The sequence below is a fragment of the Penicillium pulvis genome, assembly GCF_028828015.1.
Source record: "Penicillium pulvis strain IBT 33274 chromosome Unknown contig_5_segment0_segment0, whole genome shotgun sequence".
Lineage (NCBI taxonomy): Eukaryota > Fungi > Ascomycota > Eurotiomycetes > Eurotiales > Aspergillaceae > Penicillium > Penicillium pulvis.
The window spans coordinates 1,173,975-1,193,225 of NW_026643078.1; the positions used below are offsets into that span (position 1 = coordinate 1,173,975).

Consider the following 19,251-nt stretch of genomic DNA (forward strand, 5'->3'; position numbering starts at 1 on the left):
GCGTCGCCAATCTTTTTATATATTGCTTTTCCCTTTATCTATTGACTCGTCATAGCAATGCCCCTCAATCGTCACCGGTTGTTTATCTTATCTCCTGCACGCGATCCATGGGTTGGTATGCCTGTTTAGCGCCAACAGACGCGGAGGTGCATATTGTACCTGTCCAAGTTTATGGGAGAGATTGAGGGTTTCTTAACTTTCAATGCTGAACTTGAGAATGAACATACTCGGGTGGTGCACCTCAGATACTGTACTCGTTGGAATATATATAAGCAGTAGGAGTCTGGCCATGAATCTGTAGGCACAGGTATATATTGTATTGCATGGACGTGATAATGAATTGGACGACTAAAATAAAACGATAAATTCACATCATAAGGCATTGAGCTCGCTGGCACTGGTCGAAATATGTCATGTTTTCACAAGATTGATTTGCAACCTCTCCTGGCTGACGTTTGAGCCCTTCAATCTGGATATTCTGTTCCCCTCCAGCATGCCACCATCGGAGGCGCTGGATTTTGATACTCTGAATCTCGTAAAGATCGAACTCCCACTTCCCTCCACTCACCGAAACTACAGTTGCGGCCTCCGGAAAATGAAAATCAGGAAGATAGACCTCCGTTGGAGCATCGGATGCTGTGGCTTTCTTGGCTGTCAAAGACATAGTGAATCTGCAATTTTGAAGATCGAAGACGTGATTTTCCAGAGTCCCACTCACATAGATTGGACTTGGGCGAAGGAATGCTTCCGCTGCACGATAGCCCTTGGGTTGTGAGGGCTCCTCACTAGAAATCGACGGAGATACCAATGCACCCTTAAGATTGCGTGGCCCAACTCCAGACTCACCACCACTGCTATGACTTTCAGAGTAGGCAGGCGAATTTGAATTGAGAGAGCGGCTAGCGTTCCCTGCTGGGAGCTCCAAATCATCGTGGGAATAGATAGACAAATCCTCTCCATTCCACTGGTCTCCCCATTGATGATTGTTTTCGGTTTCATAAACCCAAAGCGTGAAACCGTTGGAAGTGCTACCTTCAAGAGCAAAGTGATTGGCATCCATTGCGCTCGTTTGGCTGCTATAATCCCCGGTTTGATATGCTTGTTTGTCATCCATGTCATATGGAATTCCAATTTCCGTGAAGACCATCGGATGATCTCCCATATAATTCAGGCTTTCGTCTCGAAGGAATTTGAGTTGATCGCGAAGACAATTACGAATAGCAGTTTCACCAAGTTTAACAGCAAAGGCTGGGGCCCAATATTTTCCTCGAAGAACACCGATAACATCGACATTGTAGAGTCGGTTCCTAGTATGATCAGACATGCGATAATTTTACAAGGGAATGGGAGTATTTGTGCTTACCAATGCTTCGTGATAAGAGTCAGACCATCATAGAAATGAACAGCATGGACCATGTTTGGGTCGTCATCAATCGTGCCTTTAAGGACTGGTGGGACCTCCATTACTGGCGGCTGACATAGCATGATGGCGTCCGGCCAGATATTGCGAATCGCATCTCTGTATGCGCGGTAATGGTGCAGAAAATATTTGTTGGTAAATTTCTCGTAGTCCAACTTCTCTCCTGTCATGGGTACTTTGGAGAAGTAGTCCTTCTGTAGCAGCGTGTCCGTCAACGGATCCCAAACTCCATGTTGCGCCCATATGCATTCACCGAGCTTCCAATCATCACCTCTCTGCCATCCATATTTAGTGTCATCATGGTCCACATCTAACCAAGCTTGCACGCCCTCTGGGTCAATTAGCTCTCTCCCTGTTTGGTGGGGTCCAAAGCCACCAAAAGCCCACGTTGTTTGCTCGCAAGCTCGTCCGGATCCAGTGAGAATCGCTTGGAAAGCTGTCGGTGATGTTCCAAGCTGTAGCTGTTGCTCGGGCGGAATTACAGAAATGTCTTGCACGCCAATCAAACCACGGTGGGGTTCATTCATACTTTCCCAACCGATAACCACATCGTGTTCGAGATCACCAGCTTCGTGAACCTTTTGAGCAAGGTATTTGCAAGCCGCGATAAAATGACTTTGAAGATAATCCTGGATGTTCATGCCGTCGATCATGGCCTTGGGTGCAAAATCTCGCCCCGCCCAAAAGAGCGTGAACATCGTTTGACACACCAGTCGAGTATAGTTCGTGCTCCAAATCATCTTTGGAAACTCGTCCGGGTTGTCAAATGTATTGTGAACAAGAGCTGCCTGAGTAATCTTGAAGTTCTTAGGATCGAACCCCGCTGCATAGAGGGTCCACATAGGCGCCCCAGAGCCCCCAGACAGCCTCGACCACTTGTTATGATCAGTCACATATCGTTTGTCCTTTTGATAAATTGAAACTTACCACATCCTGATGAGGGTCCATGAAGACATAAAACTCGTATTGTTTGGCTATTCTGAGGACCTCGATGGTGAATTTGATCCATTCATCATCATAGATGCCCGGACCGGCATGCTCGATGGCTTCCCAGGTGAAGATATACCTGATCGTGTTGTATCCCCACTTGCGCAGCCTTTTGAAATGAATATGTGAGTCCTTGAGAGAGAACGGTCTCCCGACAAACGATACATCATCTGCCTCAAAAAATTTTTGCGACTCAAACGACGGGATATCGGGAGTCTTGGGGTACTTGGCATCACCAGCCACGTTAATTCCCCTTAGTATAACCTCTCGACCCTGTGTGTCACGAAACGACTTCCCATCGATATGAAGGCGCAGGGAGCCCATCTTCACGATGAAAAGGACAAGACAAAAAGCCTGATTGGAGGCGTCAAATCAAATTTGACCAACTTCGCAGTCGGGCTTCTTCAAACTAGTACGTGGACCGGCTGACTGAAAACATAGCAGGTGAGCTCAGCTAGCTCCGGCATAGATCAGCGCTGAAAGCTGCGGTCGGGCAGACCTACCTGTGAGCATACCAAGCAAGAGGTACGGATATGTCCTCAATAAGGGGGGCCTTTTCAGCGAGCAGCTTTCGGCAAGTAGACTAGGCTCAAGGATAACGATGACAAGGTCACAAAGCAATAAGGGATCAAGGGAACAAGGGAACCAAGCGGTGAAGTTGAGGAGTTGATGATGGGGTACATTCCGATAAGTCCGATAAGGGGTGACGTATCGATAAGTACCAACGGCGCTAACCGATTCGCCCGCAAACTGCTCCACCAACACACTCGAACCTCCCCGCTCCTCCTATGAGCGCCCACTGACAATGTCGACCAAGGGCGCGCTTAAAGCCGTACGAGCTGCTATTGATGCAAAGCAGTGGGATGTTGCCGCCGAGAAGGCTCGCGACCTGCTGAAAGATGATGCGAAGAATTACAATGCGTATGTCACTTAAATCAACAAGGTTCAACATTTGACTATTGGAGCTCACAACTATCTCTCTTTCACAGAAACCTGTTCCTGGGCCTCGCAAGCGACAAATTGCGCAAAGTGGATGAGTCGGAAGCAGCATATCTAGCTGCAACTCGGATCAAGCCTGAAGACCGCGCTGCTTGGCAGGGTTTGATCGCTTTGTACGAGAAACAGGGCAGCCAGAAACTCGACGCCTACCACGATGCGGTTCTCAAATTCGGTCTGACACTTGTTGATCGGTATGTATATCTATTGAATATTTCTGATTGGACATAACAATGGGCTAATGGTATACAGTGATGAACCAGAACGTTGTCAAGATGTGGTTAACAATTACGCCAAGCTCGCTCGCAAGTCTGGCACCACAGCCCACCAGAAGAAGGCTCTGGAATTACAACTTCCGACTTCTCCATTGTACAGCTTCCTTGAGGGACGCCTTCTTCATCCGTCCTTAACCTACCTCCGCTTGATCGAGATCACCGAACCGGAAGAAAAGGAATACATCAACCGTGAAATCGGAGAGCGCAGAACCCGACTGGGAGCGCGGATAGACCAAGTTACAATGGAAGTTAAGAGGGAAGCGTTCAAGAGAAGCTCGCTGAATGAACTCTATGCCGGCCTGATTCACTGGACGAACGATGATGCAGTTCGACGCCAGTACGAAGAAAAGCTCCTCCAACGAACATACGATGAACTCGAGGTTGCTCCTATGAAATCAAAGAGGACGAAACGGAATGAGGTTATCAAAGCAGCAGACGGAATGGTTATCATCAAGCATCCTTTTGAACTTGCGTGGAAGATTGTGCTGGAGTGGAAGGATATTGACAACTATTCGGAATGGGATGTAGGCGTTGTGCGAGAGTTCATTGAATTCTTTCCCGAGACGGGGCTCGCTAAAGTGTTGAAAGGCTTTCTAGCGAGTGAGCTCTCGCCTTTTCCCCAGGAAAAGACAGCAGAACAAGACCAAGAGGCGTCCGCTTCCAAGGACCCCGAAAGTCCGGAAGAAAGTGACATGCCCGCTGATAGGTTGATCCTCATGGTAGAAGGCCTTGATTTGGCTCGTTCTTCAGTTATTGCGCACCGGATTATGGCCGATCTCTACCTGTCCATGGGGGAGCATCAGAGTGTGGTCGAGGTAGCTCGCAGGGGCCTGCTCAATGTTAAAGAGCTTGGTTTCCTCACCACCATGAACCTGACCAAGACAACTGATGCTTTGAACATCACACTCGCCAATTCTTTGATCCACTATCAGTCTCCTCGACACCATCCAGAGGCCAAAGCGATTTTCGAGGGAGTCCTCGAGAGAAACCCAACTTCCACAAGCTGTCTCTTGGGTATTGGACTTATTTCAAAGGTCGACGAGGATTTCCCAGAAGCTGTGGACTTCTTGCAGCGTGCCTTGTCGCGTGATGCATCGAACGTATTGATTCGCGGTGAACTTTCCTGGTGCAGGGCACTGACTGGTGACCTCGAGACGGGTCTTAATGGCCTCCAGGACGCATTAGAACGCCTCCAAGAGGAGAGAATCCCAAACCAGGACTTCAAAGGCGAGCTTCTCTATCGCATCGGTTACTGCCAGTGGGAGCTAGACCCGTCCCCGGCTGCCAGAAAAGACCGCAACGGGGCATACGCTAGCTTCCTTGCATCTATTAAAGCAAACATGAACTTTGCCCCGGCATACACGAGCCTAGGTTTCTTCTACGCCGACTATAAGCGTGACAAGACTAGAGCACGTCGGTGTTTCCACAAAGCATTTGAACTGTCGTCTTCAGAGATTGAGGCAGGAGAATGTCTTGCAAGAGGGTTCGCTGACCAAAAGGAATGGGACCTTGTTGAAGCTATTGCCCAGCGCGTAGTTGACTCAGGCCATGCCAAACCGGCTCCTGGGTCAAAACGGAAGGGCTACAGTTGGCCATATGCCGCACTTGGTACAGTGCAGATCAACAAGCAGCAATACGCTAAGAGTATCGTGTCATTCCAAGCCGCTTTGCGAATCGCACCTGGTGACTACCATTCCTGGGTGGGTCTGGCGGAGAGCTATCACCACTCTGGTCGATATGTCGCTGCGACCAAGGCTTTCGAACACGCGAAGGCATTGGAAGACACACTGTCAAGCGAAGAAAGTGAGCATATCTGGTTTGCGAGATACATGTTGGCCAATGTGAAACGCGAGCTTGGCGAGTACGACGCTGCCATTACCAGCTATGAGAATATTCTAAGCACAAGGCCCCATGATATTGGCAACTCAATTGCCTTACTTCAGACATTAGCAGAGAGTTCGTGGAAGAGTCTGAACACGGGCTTGTTCAACACTGCCGCGGAACTTGCGGCGAAAACCATTCACGTGGCTCACTCACTTGCAGAGGTTCGCAGTGATATTTTCAACTTGTGGAAAGCAGTAGGCGATGCCTGTGCCAATTTCTCTCACATCAAAAAGAAAACAGAGAAAATGCCTGTCTCTGCTTGCAAAGCTTTGTTGACTACTCAGCTTGATCCTGCGGCGCTGGATATCATGACTGAGCTTGATGGAATGGGCCAAGGATGGCTCGAGTCTAGCGAGACCGATGTTTCATCAGACACTTGCATCTACATGGCCATTCTTGCATACAAACGCGCAATCCATGTTTCTGCCAATGATCAACATGCCCAGGCTGTTGGATGGTACAATCTTGGTTGGGCTGAATTTCGTGCATACCGAAGTGTGAAGCCAGAGGCTGGAAACAACGGCAAGAGGCCCCGTAAGTTCCTCAAGACGGCAATGCGGTGTTTCAAAAGAGCAATTGAGCTTGAAGCCGGAAACTCAGAGTTTTGGAACTCGCTTGGTGTGGTCACGACAAGCTTGAGTCCCAAGGTTGCTCAGCATGCGTTCATCCGTAGCTTGCACTTGAACGACCGAAGCGCGCAAGTGTGGACCAATCTGGGTGCGCTCTATCTTCTACACAACGACATTCAACTCGCGAATGAGGCGTTCACTCGTGCCCAGTCTACTGATCCGGACTACTCCCAAGCATGGGTTGGCCAGGGATTCCTCGCACTTCTCTACGGGGATAAGAAGGAAGCACGTGGTCTCTTTGCACATGCATTTGACATCTCTGGCTCGTCCGATGTGCTTCCCAAGCGCCAATACTCCTTGACTCTGTTCGACCATCTTCTGTCGGACTCTTCTGCTTCCAACGAAGTGTCTCAATTAATCCAGCCGTTCTTTGCGCTTCATCAACTTTGCATCCAGGATCCCTTTGATCTGCCTTTCATGCATGTATCTGCTCTGCTGGCTGAGAGAATGGGCGAGGCAGCTGATGCTGAGTCTAGCCTGGAAGTTGTTTGCGCAGGCATGGAAGCTGAGTACGATGAATCGGAGTCTGTGTCCTCGTTGTCAAAGTTTGCGCAGGCCAATGCAGATTTCGCGCGCGTTCTTCTTGCACGCCACGAGTATGTACAAGCGATAGAGAAGGCTGAGACTGCGCTCTCACTCTCAGGCGAGGAAGATGCCAATCAGTTCGACTCTGAAGCTTGCACCAAGCTTCGCCTGTCAGCGCACTTGACTGCTGGTTTGGCGTACTACTTCACAAAGTCAATGGATAGCGCCATCGATATGTTCCGTGATGCTCTTCAGGAAGCTAACAACGCCCCTGATGTCGTTTGTCTCCTTGCTCAAGTTCTTTGGGCAAAGGGTGGACAGGAAGAAAGATCAGTTGCTCGCCAGCAGCTTTTCGACTGTATTGAGAGCCACCCAGACCATATCGGCGCCATCACCCTCCTCGGAGCCATTGCTCTGATGGATGAGGACAAGGATGTGATTGAAGCAGTTGAGTCTGATCTCCATAGTATGGTCACTCGCGATGACATCGATATCCATGACCGAGCCAAGCTTCTGAAGCTTCTGGCTGCGATTTCTGCGAAGGGATTGAACGAGGATGCTGTCCTTCCCGAAGACTTGCGACAGATCAAAGAAGCTACCGGAGCCATCATGTTGTCCCCTGGCCAGCCACAAGGCTGGTTGGAGCTATCTGCCGCGTCAACGTCTCCATACCCCGCCGAAATGGCCATCAATCGGGCTGTGCGTTGCGTGCCTCCTCATGGCAATCTCGACGCAACCGACCTTAGCCAAGCGTATGCCGAGACTGGCAAGGCTGGGGATGCTTTTAGATCAATCATGGTTGCACCGTGGAAACGTGATGGCTGGGAAGGTTTGGACTATGCCTTGACTACTTCAGCCTGATCAGTTTCAGTGGACAATTGCAGAGTCCAGTGACGGATATTGATTGTGAAGGATATGTCACATACCTTTTAGATATCATTAAAGCTTAGCACAAAAAAACACAGCATAGACTTTATGACATCCGCTCTGTAGAAAGCATTACCGTCGTCTCGTACCTCCATCCTATTGAGAGTCTTCCGCCTCCATAGACGCAATTCTCTCTAACAACCTCGACTTCCGCCCTTCCTTCCACGGCCTATCTAGCAGCTCGATCTTCCCACCAAGCAAAGTAGCGCACCCGGGGTCCAAGAGGATCATCCCTCTAGCAACTGTCGCACCTCGCAGCATAAGCTTCGCTCCAATGCCCAGCTTCTCGAGCGAAACGCCATCTATCCGCTGCATCTCAATAGCCACAGCCTTTGTCCCAGCCATATCTTGAAGGATCAACCGGTGCGGCCCAGAACCACTACTTCCCGACGCGGCAGGATTTGTCCCCGAACCATTGTTTGCTACTGCCTCAGCATCCTCACCCACAGATATCGTGCGCACAATCTCGCGTCCTCGAATAGCCTCACCGCGCTCCACGCGCTCAATTGCTTCGACCTGACTCCAGAGACTTGTACCTATGTCTTCGATGTCGAGGACTTGTACCGGGATTGGACCCTGAAGGCGTCTTTCTTGTATCTTCGGGTCAAAAATATCGATGGGAAACACGGAAGAAGGATTTCTGGAGAGTGATTCACGAAAATCAGAGCCGAGAACGCGAAATAGAGCTGTCTTGGTGAGTGCGGAGGCGGGGATGTTGCGCTGTGCGGTGGAGGAAGCTAGGAAGCTGCTGAGCCATGTCGGGGAAATACAAAGGCCCGTAGAGCTCTGGACTTGTGCGATAATCTGGTCAGCCATAGGCATGAGCAGTTCATACCGATAAAAAAGGTTATAAATGTTTTGTGGTAGACTTGATGAAAGAGAGTTGGAGTAAAAGTTGGAGCACCAAACAAAGAAGCACGGACCACCGCTTAAAGCCGTTGACCTGGTCTCTTGCGCGACTCCGCAGCTCTCCGCTACACCACTTCAAAACACCTAATCACACGATGTCTACGATATCTTCTCCGCGCCCGTCCATTGCGTCCTCGCGGGCAGTCTCCCCCGCCCCACCATCTTCCCGTCCATCTCTCGATACGCTGAACACGAACGTCGGCGGGGGCCTCAGTGCCTCCTCCACCCCATCCACCGCCCGCGCTATCTCACCGAACCCCCGACGGAACCGCTCAGCTTTGAGAGATTACTATAACCTTAAACCGCCCGGTGCCGACTCACCCAGTACTGGTTCTACCTCTCGATCTCGGAGTGTCCCCAGAAACACCGATGCCGGCGATATTTCGAACCCCACGGCTTTGAGCTCAGGGACAGAGCTCGACAATGCAGACTTCGATCCGCAGCGCTACGTGGACCATTTACTCTCGACCTCGTCACTATCGACAATTCTTAAAGCTGAAAATACCCTCGTGGGAGATATCCGTACTCTGGATGGAGAGCGCAAAGCGCTTGTCTACGATAACTACTCAAAATTGATTCGTGCAGTCGAGACAATTGGCAAGATGCGGAAGAGTATGGATGAACGAGGTGCACCTTTAACTATGACGAAGACTCTGGGACCGGCTATTGCGTTCGTGGCAGAGACGGCGGGGGGCCTTATAAAAGAGGGAGAGGAGCAGCGGAAGCGAATCAAAGAGGCGCGAGAGAACGAGCCAGTACCGGAGAAGATGGCTGAAAAGGAGACAGTGAAGTGGGTGCTTGCCGCTCCTGAGCGATTGGGCGCTTTCCTGGAACAAGGCCGACGTGACGATGCGGAGAAAGACTGGAAGGAGGTTCAGGAACTTCTTGATGCCTGGGGTCAGGTCAAGGGCGTTGCTGAGATCCGGGAGTCATGCGAGAAGGTTATGAGCCAGGGCCAAGATGATTGAGTCAGCTGCGGTGGAGGATCAGCCATAATACTCGTGGTTTGAAGTCTCTATGGCATTCTGTGCAATCGCTCTTTGAGCAACCACCAATCAGGCTTCGCGACTCATGTCGCCCAGCATGTAGATCGCCTGGTCAAGTACGTCCCTGGTTCATATATGAACTTGGCACGCAGTGCTTTCAGGCATTGCGCCACTCGGCCATACATGAGCAGAGATAATTTCATTTTATAGATACCCAAGCAATTGCATTAAATAGACCAGGCATATCATCATCTCTCATAAAGCTATATCATATCATTTTAAACACCATTGGAGAGTCCGCACTTCACTTCAGAAGGTCCCGACTCGAATACATACTCGCCTTGAGCCCATACTCATTCTTCGACGTGATTTCAAGCAACGTATACGCATCGCACTTGTAAAATATCGGCCCTTCCCTCGGCTCAAAGAGCCCATGATCCTGCAACATCAGCAACACCTCCTTCACATCCTTTTTATCCTCAAAATCAGGCGTGTAGACACATATCAAACGACTCTGCCCAGACCCAGACCCAGTATCCGCCGCAACCTTGGCATCTGCACGAATAGTCCCCTCATCCATAGCCGTAACAAGAGTCTTCCACGTAGAATCCACCTCGCTCGGTGACGGAAACAACATCCATTTCCCAACTATGACGCCGGTCTCACGCGCCAGCGCAAATATGTTCTTCTCCAGCTCACGACGAAGTGGTGTAAGTTTGCGCGTCAACGCAGCTGTAGTCTTCGCACCAGACTTGTCATGCGCAGCACGTAGTCCAGAAAGTGTGTCTTCAAATGCGCGGAGTAGCTCAGTACCCTTGCGGATAAACGTTGCCTCGTCGCGCGACTCGAGGTTTGTGGTCAGGTTTGCCTTTCCGCGTGCCCAAATCCACGGGTCCTTTCCTGGGAGTACTGTCCTGGATGGAGGTAGTCGGGCAAGGAAGCTGGTGACGGATTCATTTGCGCCGCGTTTGTTGAGTGGAAGCCGGCTGGGTGGATCATTTGTATCTTGGTCGGGCATGGCGGAGTCTGATGGCTCGCTTTTTGGGATTGGAGATGCTCGCAGTTTGTTTTGAATGGTTGATAGAAGCCTAGGATGGCATTCTGACCAGTATGGCTCGATGTCGTAGGTTGATACCTGCTCTTCTAGTCGTGCTTGCTCGTTCTCGTCGCCTGTGGATGGTTAGAGTTCTGGATCGTCATGAATTTGCCTTTGGTGTTTTCACCATAGAAGCTGGACTCATCTGAGAAGATCTCCGCCAGGTCTGGAGCTGTTGAGGTCATGATTCATAGGTTGTTGGCTGGTGTAGGTGCAACAAGATGTTGATAAGAGCTCGAGCTTATCGGTGTGGGGAAGTTAGGTCATCTGTGGGGCATCAACATATACTCCCGCTACCGTCTAAATAGTCCATAATGAGTCTCTTAGTAGTGTTTGGTTAAAAGTTGCAGGTCAATCGTTATGTAGAGGCAGAGTAGCACCTACTGTTACCTTCCATGCTGGACAATCACATGGAAGCTTTGTCACTCCCTACTCGCATCACACAGCAACCTGGATGTGGTTATTGAGGTGATCCTGTATCTGTTTTGTTCCGACGCTGGGTGGTTTCAAGCAAACCAACAAAAAGAAGCCCATACTATTCCATCTCTCAAAAAAGTCATTTAACTTGCAAACACGAGAGTAGAATCTTTTAGCGATGGGTTCCGTCAGCTGATAAGAAGCTGAGCCCCTCCTTGGGCTGACTTGGAACTTCCAACCTTGCAAACTAGGGAATTCGTGCTGCTATTGTAATGGCGCTTACTACACCCTCTAGGAGAACAATAATTATGGAATTCAGACTGAAAATAACCATGGCAATATAACTGCCGAGTTCCATCCTCCAGGTAAGGTCAAGAAGAACTGACAAGGACCGAGGCAGCTGACAGATGGGCGCTTCTTGCTAGTGCGACAGGAAACTCAGCCAGACCCTTTATCCACAGTCCCGTTTTTCCGTGATCCAGGATTCGTTACTCGGAAGGCACTTGATGAGATTCATGAGAAGAACTCTGTTCCGGGCTCAAGAATAGCGCTTGTCGGTCTTGGGGGTGTGGGGTTAGTGCAAAACAGCCAGTGAGATTTTTGTTCACTAACAAGTTTAAGGAAATCACAACTTGCTATCGAATACACCTATCAGGTCCGAGACCGGTCGCCATCAACATGGATTTTCTGGGTCCACGCCAGCAGTTCATCTCGATTTGAGCTAAGCTTCAGGGACATTGCATCCAGGGCCAGAATCCCTGGACGGGACGATCATGACGCCAAAATATACAGTGTGGTTGAAGATTGGCTTCAACACGAGAAGAGAGGAAAGTGGGTCATGCTTCTTGATAATCTGGATGATCATGAGCTCTTCCATACCAATGCAGCACAGGGTCAAGGTCCCAGTCATCATGCGACGCGACCATTGTTGGACTATATTCCCCGAAAACTAAATGGATCTGTCATCATGACGAGTCGCAGTCAAGACATTGCGCTCCGGTTTGTTCAAGATTCGAGCCTTATTCAAGTTGAACCAATGGAAAGATCAGAGGCAACCGAGCTTCTCATGCGAAAGATTGCCTTTTCAGACGAAGAATTTTCACAGCAGAACCAAGAAAGTTTGGAATTAATGGAAGAGCTCGAGTACATGCCTCTTACGATCATCCAAGCGGCCGCTTATATCAAACATTGAGCGTCTCGCTGTTCGGTATCACAATACCTCCAAATGTTCCGGCAGAGTGATCGTCACGCGACCAGTCTATTGAAATACGAGGCCGGGCGTCTTTATCGTGACTGGGAGGCGAAAAATGCTATATTAGTAACATGGCAGATCTCCTTCAACTTTATTCAACGAACAAGGCCGTCTGCAGCAGGCTTGCTTTCCTTGATGTGTTTCTTCGACCGGCATGGAATCTCAGAACATCTTCTTCGAAACTAAAATGGAAGAGAGCACGGCGATCCAACCCTTAAAAGGCCTGCGGGTGACTCTAGTGATGAGGGTATAGATACGATGATAGATTTTGATGCGGACCATGACTTTGAAGACGATGTTTTCGCCTTGAGGAGTTACTCATTCATTCACATCGAGGACAATAATTTATTTACAATGCATCGGCTAGTCCAGCTAGCGGCTCGAGTGTGGTTGGTGAGTCATGACCAAGGGGAGCACTGGAAGGAACATTTCATTATGAGGCTATCCAAGGAGTTCCCGGACGGAAACTATGAAAACTGGGTGAAGTGCCAGTCGCTTTTCCCACACGTGAAGGCAGCTCTATCACAGCGGCCAGAATCAGAGGTGTCTACCCTTGAATGGGCCTCTCTGCTTTATCGAGGCGCATGGTATGCATTCAAAAAAGGAAACATCACGGATATGCGCGAAATGGTGTGGAATTCAAGGAGACAAAGAATCAAAATAATGGGCAAAGAAGCAGACGAGTCCTTGTCCAGCACTTTGATGTTGGCAAATGCATACTGGCTCGAAGGGCGGTACAAAGATGCTGAGACGCTCGAGCTTCAGGTGGTTGAGATTCATACGGTGAAGTTTGGCGAGAACCACCGCCACACGCTGATCAGCATGTCAAACCTGGCAGCGACTTAAAATTACCAGGGGCGGATAAAAGAGGCCAAGGAACTCCAGATACAAGTATTGGAGACCCATAAGATAACACTCGGTGTGGATCATCCATCTACGCTAACGAGCATGGTCAATCTGGCGGCAACATATAGCGACCTAGGCCAATGGGAAGAGGCTAAGAAACTCAACATTCAAGTTTTGAAAGCCCGCAGGGCACGGCTAGGCGAGGATCATCCATCTACGCTACGAAGTTCGGGGCACCTGGCTTCAACATATCGGAAGCTTGGCCAATGGGAGGAGGCTGAGATATTAGAGGAGATGGTGATGGCAACTCTCACGGCAAAGCTCGGCGAGCATCATCCTGACACACTCACGAGTATGGATAATCTAGCTTTGACGTATCAATATCAAGGCAGATGGAAGGAGGCTGAGAATCTTGAAGCGCGGGTAATCGAGACTCGCAAGACTTTCTTTAGCGAAGAGCATCTTGATACTCTCACGAGTATGAGCATTTTAGCCTTGACATATCAAAATCAAGGACGGTGGAAAGAGGCAGAGGAGCTTGAAACGCGTGTTCTAGAGCTTCGCAAAGTGAAGCTCGGCGAATTTCATCCTGATACCCTAGCAAGCATGCAAAACCTAGAGTGTGCTTTTGGGGGCCAAGGTCGGGGTGAAGATGCTGAAAACCTTCTCATTCAAGTGTTTGAAGGTACCAAGTCGAATTTCGGAATGGAGCACCCCGACACTCTGACGATTGTGAATAATCTGGCGTCGACGTATAGCTCCCGGGGTCGGTGGGAGGAGGCCGAGAGGTATTTCCTACAAGTTATTAAATCAAGGCAGGCAACAATCGGCAAAAATAATCCATCTACGCTAGTGAGCATACAAAGTCTAGCGTCAATGTATAAGAACCAGGGCCAGTGGGAGAAAGCCGAGAAGCTCGAGATACATGTATCGAATGAAAGGCCTCAACCTTGACAAAGTCCCGCCATGGGAGTTGGGATATGGGGAGCACAAAGTTTGTTAGCGCGCCAATCAGCAACCATGGAGACGGTGAAAAATGATTCTGTTCCAGCTGAGGCACATGGTTTAGCATGGTACCAACGAGATTTCCCGCAACGAGGTACCAAATCAGCTTGAACTTCAATATGAAGCAAGGTATTATAGCTAGGACCAACGTCAAGAGGCGGAGTACTTTCATCTGGACAATTGTATGGCATGGAGGTTTAAGGGGTTGATCTCGACGAGGACCACTTTTAACACGTTGACGAGAAAAGAGAATGGAAAACCTGACTATGACCTGAAAAGCTTTGGGTCAAAAGTCCGATGCGCTCGGTCTAGGTATTACGGGAACTTTTAGCAATGCAGAAATGAGTCTTAGCTGTTTGTCGTCCAGGGGTCTTGTCAATTCCTGAAACTTCTTAAAGATGCGAATTGAGGTGCAAGTTGATATTGTTTAGGCATGCTGCTATGTGCTGGTTGAACGAACTTCCGCGAATTTTCTTCTCATCATATCCATGCTCGATATCTCGGATCTAAGTTCATATTTACAGTTGATAGTCATGTGAAAATTGGGTCTTAATTCCATAACAGGCCTTTTATGACATATTGTGCAGCAATGGGGACAGCCTACCCTTACACGTACCTAGTCACGTCCACCCCGTGCCATTGACACGCATCATCTATTGAATAGCGATAGCACTGGAAATCACACTTCCACAACTCTACGGGCGACCTCTAGCTTCATTGTATGCCACTTTGGTTGTTGTGTTGCGGTCTTGCCATTGCTGGATCGACCAGCGCATCTTCGTGCTACCCAGGGCATTCCATGTAGAGAAATCGAGTCGTACCGATCACCATTCGACGCCTGCAGATGCGCCATTTTTCTTCAGGGGGAATCAACCCATCATATCTTGGCCAAGTCATAATTGCCGATGCCGCATGTTCATCACACTGAGCTGTGGCGGGCTGAAGCTGAAGCTGAAGCGGGCAAACTATCGATTGGTGGAGGCTCCACAGATCTACAATTGCCATCGCATTGTGGATCTGCGAATGCCGCTGCAGAGCTGAAAACGCTCCAGTGATGCCTCAAAACAATCACTGTTAATACAACATGCAGTAAACAACAAACATCCATGTCGTATTAGTACCATTCGTTGCTTCAATGATTCATGGATGGATCATGCATCGTGGAATTTCGCAGATTTTGTCCCTAAATTTGGATTCGTCACGCTTAAAATCCCAATCGCTTCTTGCATGAACCATCATGCATGCAGCGTGACCGACCTTTCCTAAGCCAGAAATGATTTTCTGTACTTTTGTTCAACTATGACCCACGAGTGCTAACCTGCATGAACCTGTCGCAAGGGACGATGAAAGCTCGGGTTCAGCCCTGAAGGGTTTAGGTATAAATATGTTGTAAAGGCCCAAACCACATACTGTACTCCACTGTACAACCCGACTCCTTGTCCTTCAGAATCATCGGCACTATGCTCCAGCTACGCACTTTCCTGTGTCTGTTCGGCCTGCTTTCTCTTCGCCTAGTCTCCGCCTTGATCGTTCCACAGGCCCTCCTGAACGAGCAAGATGACCTCTACGAGCTTAATGATGATCTTTCCGTAAACACCACTGCCATCGCAGCCTACGATGTCAATGTTTCGGCTCTCGACGTCCGATCGTGTGAGAACTGGGATCCCACTGAATGGGACTACGATGTAGCGATCGTTGGCGGTGGCCCTGCTGGTTTGGCCGCGTCGATGTCTCTTGGTCGTGTAGCTCGCAAGTCCTTGATGTATGACTCAGAGAAGTACCGAAATGAGAGGACGCGTTACATGCACGATGTGCTTGGTCAAGATGGTACTCTTCCCTTCCCTAATCCCTGTACGAAAAGGCAGCTAACTGTAACCAGGCCAGGTCCCACTGAAGTTCCGCATTGCGGCTCGTGGCCAGATTGATGAACACTATAGCGATTACTCTTTCCGTGCAACCCGGGGTAGCAAAGTCACCGCCATCCAGCCACTTACAAAGGGTTTCCGCATCTACGATAGCAAAGGAGGCAAGATCCTCGCTCGAAAGGTGATCCTGGCTACCGGAATCACAGACGTCCTCCCAAACAAGCCCGGTTTCGCCGATGCATTCGGCAGAGGCTTATTCTGGTGCCCGTGGTGCGATGGATTTGACTACAAGGGACGGGCAATGGTGGTCATTGGAACGCCAGCCAAATTTGCCAGCGCCATTGGATCTGCGCTTAACTTGCGAAAATTGACGACCAATGTTATTATCATTGCCGGTGGCCCCCTCAGCGCGGCGGATAAGGCGGCTGCTGAGGAGAGATGGCCAGGGTGGGAGAATGTGCTCAAAAACACATACAAAATCCCTGTTCATCAAGTGGATGTTACCAAGATTGAGCGAACTGCTAAAGGAAATGAGCCTGGTGATGATGAGTACAAGCTTACTTTGACTGGATCGCCATCTTATATCACTACGCACGGAATTATGATCAGTACTGTTACCAAGCAGACCTCCAGCCTGCACAATCAATTACATCTGCAGATGGATGGGAACTCTATCAAGGTCCAGTCGAATATGGAGACCAGTGTCGGTGGAATTTACGCCGTCGGTGATGCCAATAATGATGGTAGTACCAACGCTTACCATGCTATGTGGAGTGCCAAGCGCGCTGTTGTGAATGCTCACGGTAAGTCTAAGTTCGCTTACTGATGTTCTGATCGATACTAACATAACTAGTCGCTATCTCCAAGGAGGAATACCTTGAAGCTGCGCCTCCTGCCATGGTGGCAACAGAGGGTGGTGACGAAGAGTTCTACCAACGCCAGATTGATGAACTCCACTGGATGATTGGCAACGATGTGGAAGAGCTCTACAAGGCCCTCGGTGGCTAAGGGGTTTCCCGCTTAACAGCAAAAGCACATCATAATGAGAAGCGTCAGACATCTTAAAATGGGATGGTAGATTTGGCCCATAGCATTATGAAGTCTTGATGAGACAAATCTATAGTTCGGTACAATTGATCATTGTTATTGCGATACGAAAAGTCCTAGAAAAACCATTCAACTTTTCATAGTCAATCTAAACATCGTATATATAATAGACTTGAAAGCAACATCTAAAGTTCGAGCCCTGCGCACAGAAGTGCAGAGGAAGTACCCGAAGGAATTCATTTAGTACTAGTGATCCCCGGCCATACCTGGTCCACAAACTGAATTAGATCCGTCTTCAATGCTTCGGGCTGCTCGATTGCCGCAAAATGACCGCCCTGATCATAGAACTTGTTAGTACTGATCAGTCGATTGTACCTTACTTTTATTCCCCATCATACCTTTGCATGTTCTCCCCAATAAACTAAGTTACCCGAAGTCTCAATCCAAGACCGCGGTAGGGGAGCAAGCTCTTGAGGGAATGATGAAAAGCCAAAAGGTTTCTTGATATACCACCGAGGATCATTCGGGGAAGGGATCGGCACGGGTGGAAAATTCTATCCCGTTAGACAATGCCCGGTATGCGTTATAATTTGAATAAGATCATACCTGACGATACGTATAAATTGACCGAGGGAATGTCTCAGTGAGCCAATACAGAGTGATTGACTCGAGGATGTGTTCTGGAGATAAAGGCTCGTCTACCCACTCCAAGAATTTCTCACCGATCCTGTAGAAGTTAGTGTGGGCAATGTCAATCCCTAAGGAGCTATTCTGACCACGCCAAGAGTGCAATTGGACTTGCCGAAAGAACATGGCCGATGGTGCTTGGTCGAGTACCATGCTCGGTCAGATATCCAGAGCCCAACGTTTTGAAGTTGTCGAATCGTTGAATACCGAGCTTCTCTTTATCGCTTAGGTGGTCGTCCGTCATACCTACCGGCCGTCCCATGAAACAAACATTGACTTTCGGGTGTGAGTATTCAACCTGCAAGTTTCTGCCCCATTGATCACTTACGATGCACGGCTTGAACAGTGTTAGCACAGAAAAAAAGATTGGATTCAACTTCAATGCTCACCTTTACAGCTTTCATAGTCCACAGCCAATTCTCTAGCAATACGACTGCCGATGTCACCACCCTGAGCGACGTAGCCGCTTTCGAATCCGATATTTTTCATCAATTGGTCTAGGACACGGGCAATATCCTGAGTTCCGAAATTCCGGTCTAGTGGTGGACCGGATGAAAAGGTGTATCCTGGTAGAGAAGGCACAATTAGATGGTATGGCAAGGTACTTGGTGTGTATTCCTTCTGGAATAACTCCAATATAGGGAGGAACTCCAGAAAGCTTCCTGTGAAAATGTGAGTATAATTCATCACCGTTACATTGACTCTGAATCTCACCTGGCCATCCATGACACAAGAGGATAGGAATTGCATCTTTCTTTTCTGAGAACAAGCCCACAAAATGAATGACCAGCCCCTCAATTTCAGTGGTCCATTGTGGAAAGCTGTTAATACGATCCTCAGATGCTTTCCTATAGTAGCAGATGTTTAGTTCTTCTCTGCATTATGTATAATTTAGATTCAAGATCGCTACCATTTGTAGGATCTCAGCCATTGATCCTTCATAGTGACCAACCAGTCAGTAGTGACTCCATATTTGGCGTCAATCTGCGAGTTCTCGTATGTGTGCGGGGCAAGCTTTGACAGCTCGATGAGTGTCTTTAGTTCGTCAAGTTGTGTCTTGGGAATCGAGACCGTGAACGGAGTGGGAGAGACCTTCGCGGAGGAAGGCAGAGTACCAAATGGCCGAGACATTGCTGTTATACTTAATCAAGTAAAGTATCATGTATTTGTGTATGGTTAATCAGTGAGGATGGCTGGATTTCCATTGCCGTGGGCTTACCCGTCATGTGATAAAGCGGGGTGCTCCGGATGATGTTGTCGGGACGATCTTTAGGTTTACCGATACAATACGCTTTTGAGGACATTTAGCGCCATTATCCAGAAATAAAGGAGCTACAAGTAAATTGTAGTCGCCGTTGTTATCCAGAAAGAGACTAGTGGAAGGCAACCCCCCACGGCAATTGTCGCGTGTGGGTCATGCTGCCTAGATTTGACTCATCCGCTAGCTTCTTACCAAAGTTTGAACCCAAAGCCCAATACTGTTTCGTATTTCGGCGAC

General features: G+C 48.9%; 9 protein-coding genes across 9 annotated transcripts; 5 read left to right on the top strand and 4 right to left on the bottom strand.

Moving 5' to 3' along the window:
- Window positions 1–367: 367 nt before the first annotated feature.
- On the bottom strand, window positions 368–2,731 carry N7503_007015 (sterylglucosidase 1; the record flags this gene model as incomplete). Its single annotated transcript, XM_057066562.1, has 3 exons — window positions 368–1,307; window positions 1,364–2,295; window positions 2,348–2,731. The coding sequence occupies 3 exons, from the start codon at window positions 2,729–2,731 to the stop codon at window positions 368–370; spliced, it is 2,256 nt and encodes a 751-aa protein (XP_056920243.1).
- A 481-nt stretch (window positions 2,732–3,212) lies between these two features.
- On the top strand, window positions 3,213–7,577 carry N7503_007016 (SKI complex subunit tetratricopeptide repeat protein SKI3; the record flags this gene model as incomplete). Its single annotated transcript, XM_057066563.1, has 3 exons — window positions 3,213–3,328; window positions 3,397–3,597; window positions 3,656–7,577. 3 exons carry the CDS (start codon window positions 3,213–3,215, stop codon window positions 7,575–7,577), a joined length of 4,239 nt encoding a protein of 1,412 aa, XP_056920244.1.
- Window positions 7,578–7,739: 162 nt separating this feature from the next.
- On the bottom strand, window positions 7,740–8,465 carry N7503_007017 (OB fold domain-containing protein; the record flags this gene model as incomplete). The annotated part of the gene is made up of 1 exon (XM_057066564.1): window positions 7,740–8,465. One exon carries the CDS (start codon window positions 8,463–8,465, stop codon window positions 7,740–7,742), a length of 726 nt encoding a protein of 241 aa, XP_056920245.1.
- Window positions 8,466–8,647: 182 nt separating this feature from the next.
- On the top strand, window positions 8,648–9,520 carry N7503_007018 (COG1/VPS51 family protein; the record flags this gene model as incomplete). The annotated part of the gene is made up of 1 exon (XM_057066565.1): window positions 8,648–9,520. The coding sequence occupies one exon, from the start codon at window positions 8,648–8,650 to the stop codon at window positions 9,518–9,520; it is 873 nt and encodes a 290-aa protein (XP_056920246.1).
- A 322-nt stretch (window positions 9,521–9,842) lies between these two features.
- Window positions 9,843–10,819, bottom strand: N7503_007019 (DUF1917 domain-containing protein; the record flags this gene model as incomplete). Its single annotated transcript, XM_057066566.1, has 2 exons — window positions 9,843–10,708; window positions 10,762–10,819. 2 exons carry the CDS (start codon window positions 10,817–10,819, stop codon window positions 9,843–9,845), a joined length of 924 nt encoding a protein of 307 aa, XP_056920247.1.
- A 410-nt stretch (window positions 10,820–11,229) lies between these two features.
- On the top strand, window positions 11,230–13,149 carry N7503_007020 (uncharacterized protein; the record flags this gene model as incomplete). The annotated part of the gene is made up of 5 exons (XM_057066567.1): window positions 11,230–11,238; window positions 11,347–11,416; window positions 11,477–11,624; window positions 11,673–12,194; window positions 12,543–13,149. 5 exons carry the CDS (start codon window positions 11,230–11,232, stop codon window positions 13,147–13,149), a joined length of 1,356 nt encoding a protein of 451 aa, XP_056920248.1.
- Window positions 13,150–13,251: 102 nt separating this feature from the next.
- Window positions 13,252–14,103, top strand: N7503_007021 (uncharacterized protein; the record flags this gene model as incomplete). Its single annotated transcript, XM_057066568.1, has 1 exon — window positions 13,252–14,103. The coding sequence occupies one exon, from the start codon at window positions 13,252–13,254 to the stop codon at window positions 14,101–14,103; it is 852 nt and encodes a 283-aa protein (XP_056920249.1).
- A 1,511-nt stretch (window positions 14,104–15,614) lies between these two features.
- N7503_007022 (NAD(P)/FAD-dependent oxidoreductase) lies at window positions 15,615–17,027 on the top strand (the record flags this gene model as incomplete). The annotated part of the gene is made up of 3 exons (XM_057066569.1): window positions 15,615–15,981; window positions 16,034–16,822; window positions 16,873–17,027. The coding sequence occupies 3 exons, from the start codon at window positions 15,615–15,617 to the stop codon at window positions 17,025–17,027; spliced, it is 1,311 nt and encodes a 436-aa protein (XP_056920250.1).
- Window positions 17,028–17,302: 275 nt separating this feature from the next.
- N7503_007023 (epoxide hydrolase family protein) lies at window positions 17,303–18,979 on the bottom strand (the record flags this gene model as incomplete). The annotated part of the gene is made up of 9 exons (XM_057066570.1): window positions 17,303–17,401; window positions 17,465–17,620; window positions 17,673–17,793; window positions 17,843–18,029; window positions 18,082–18,090; window positions 18,143–18,415; window positions 18,468–18,601; window positions 18,706–18,886; window positions 18,973–18,979. 9 exons carry the CDS (start codon window positions 18,977–18,979, stop codon window positions 17,303–17,305), a joined length of 1,167 nt encoding a protein of 388 aa, XP_056920251.1.
- Between the last annotated feature and the right edge of the window lie 272 nt (window positions 18,980–19,251).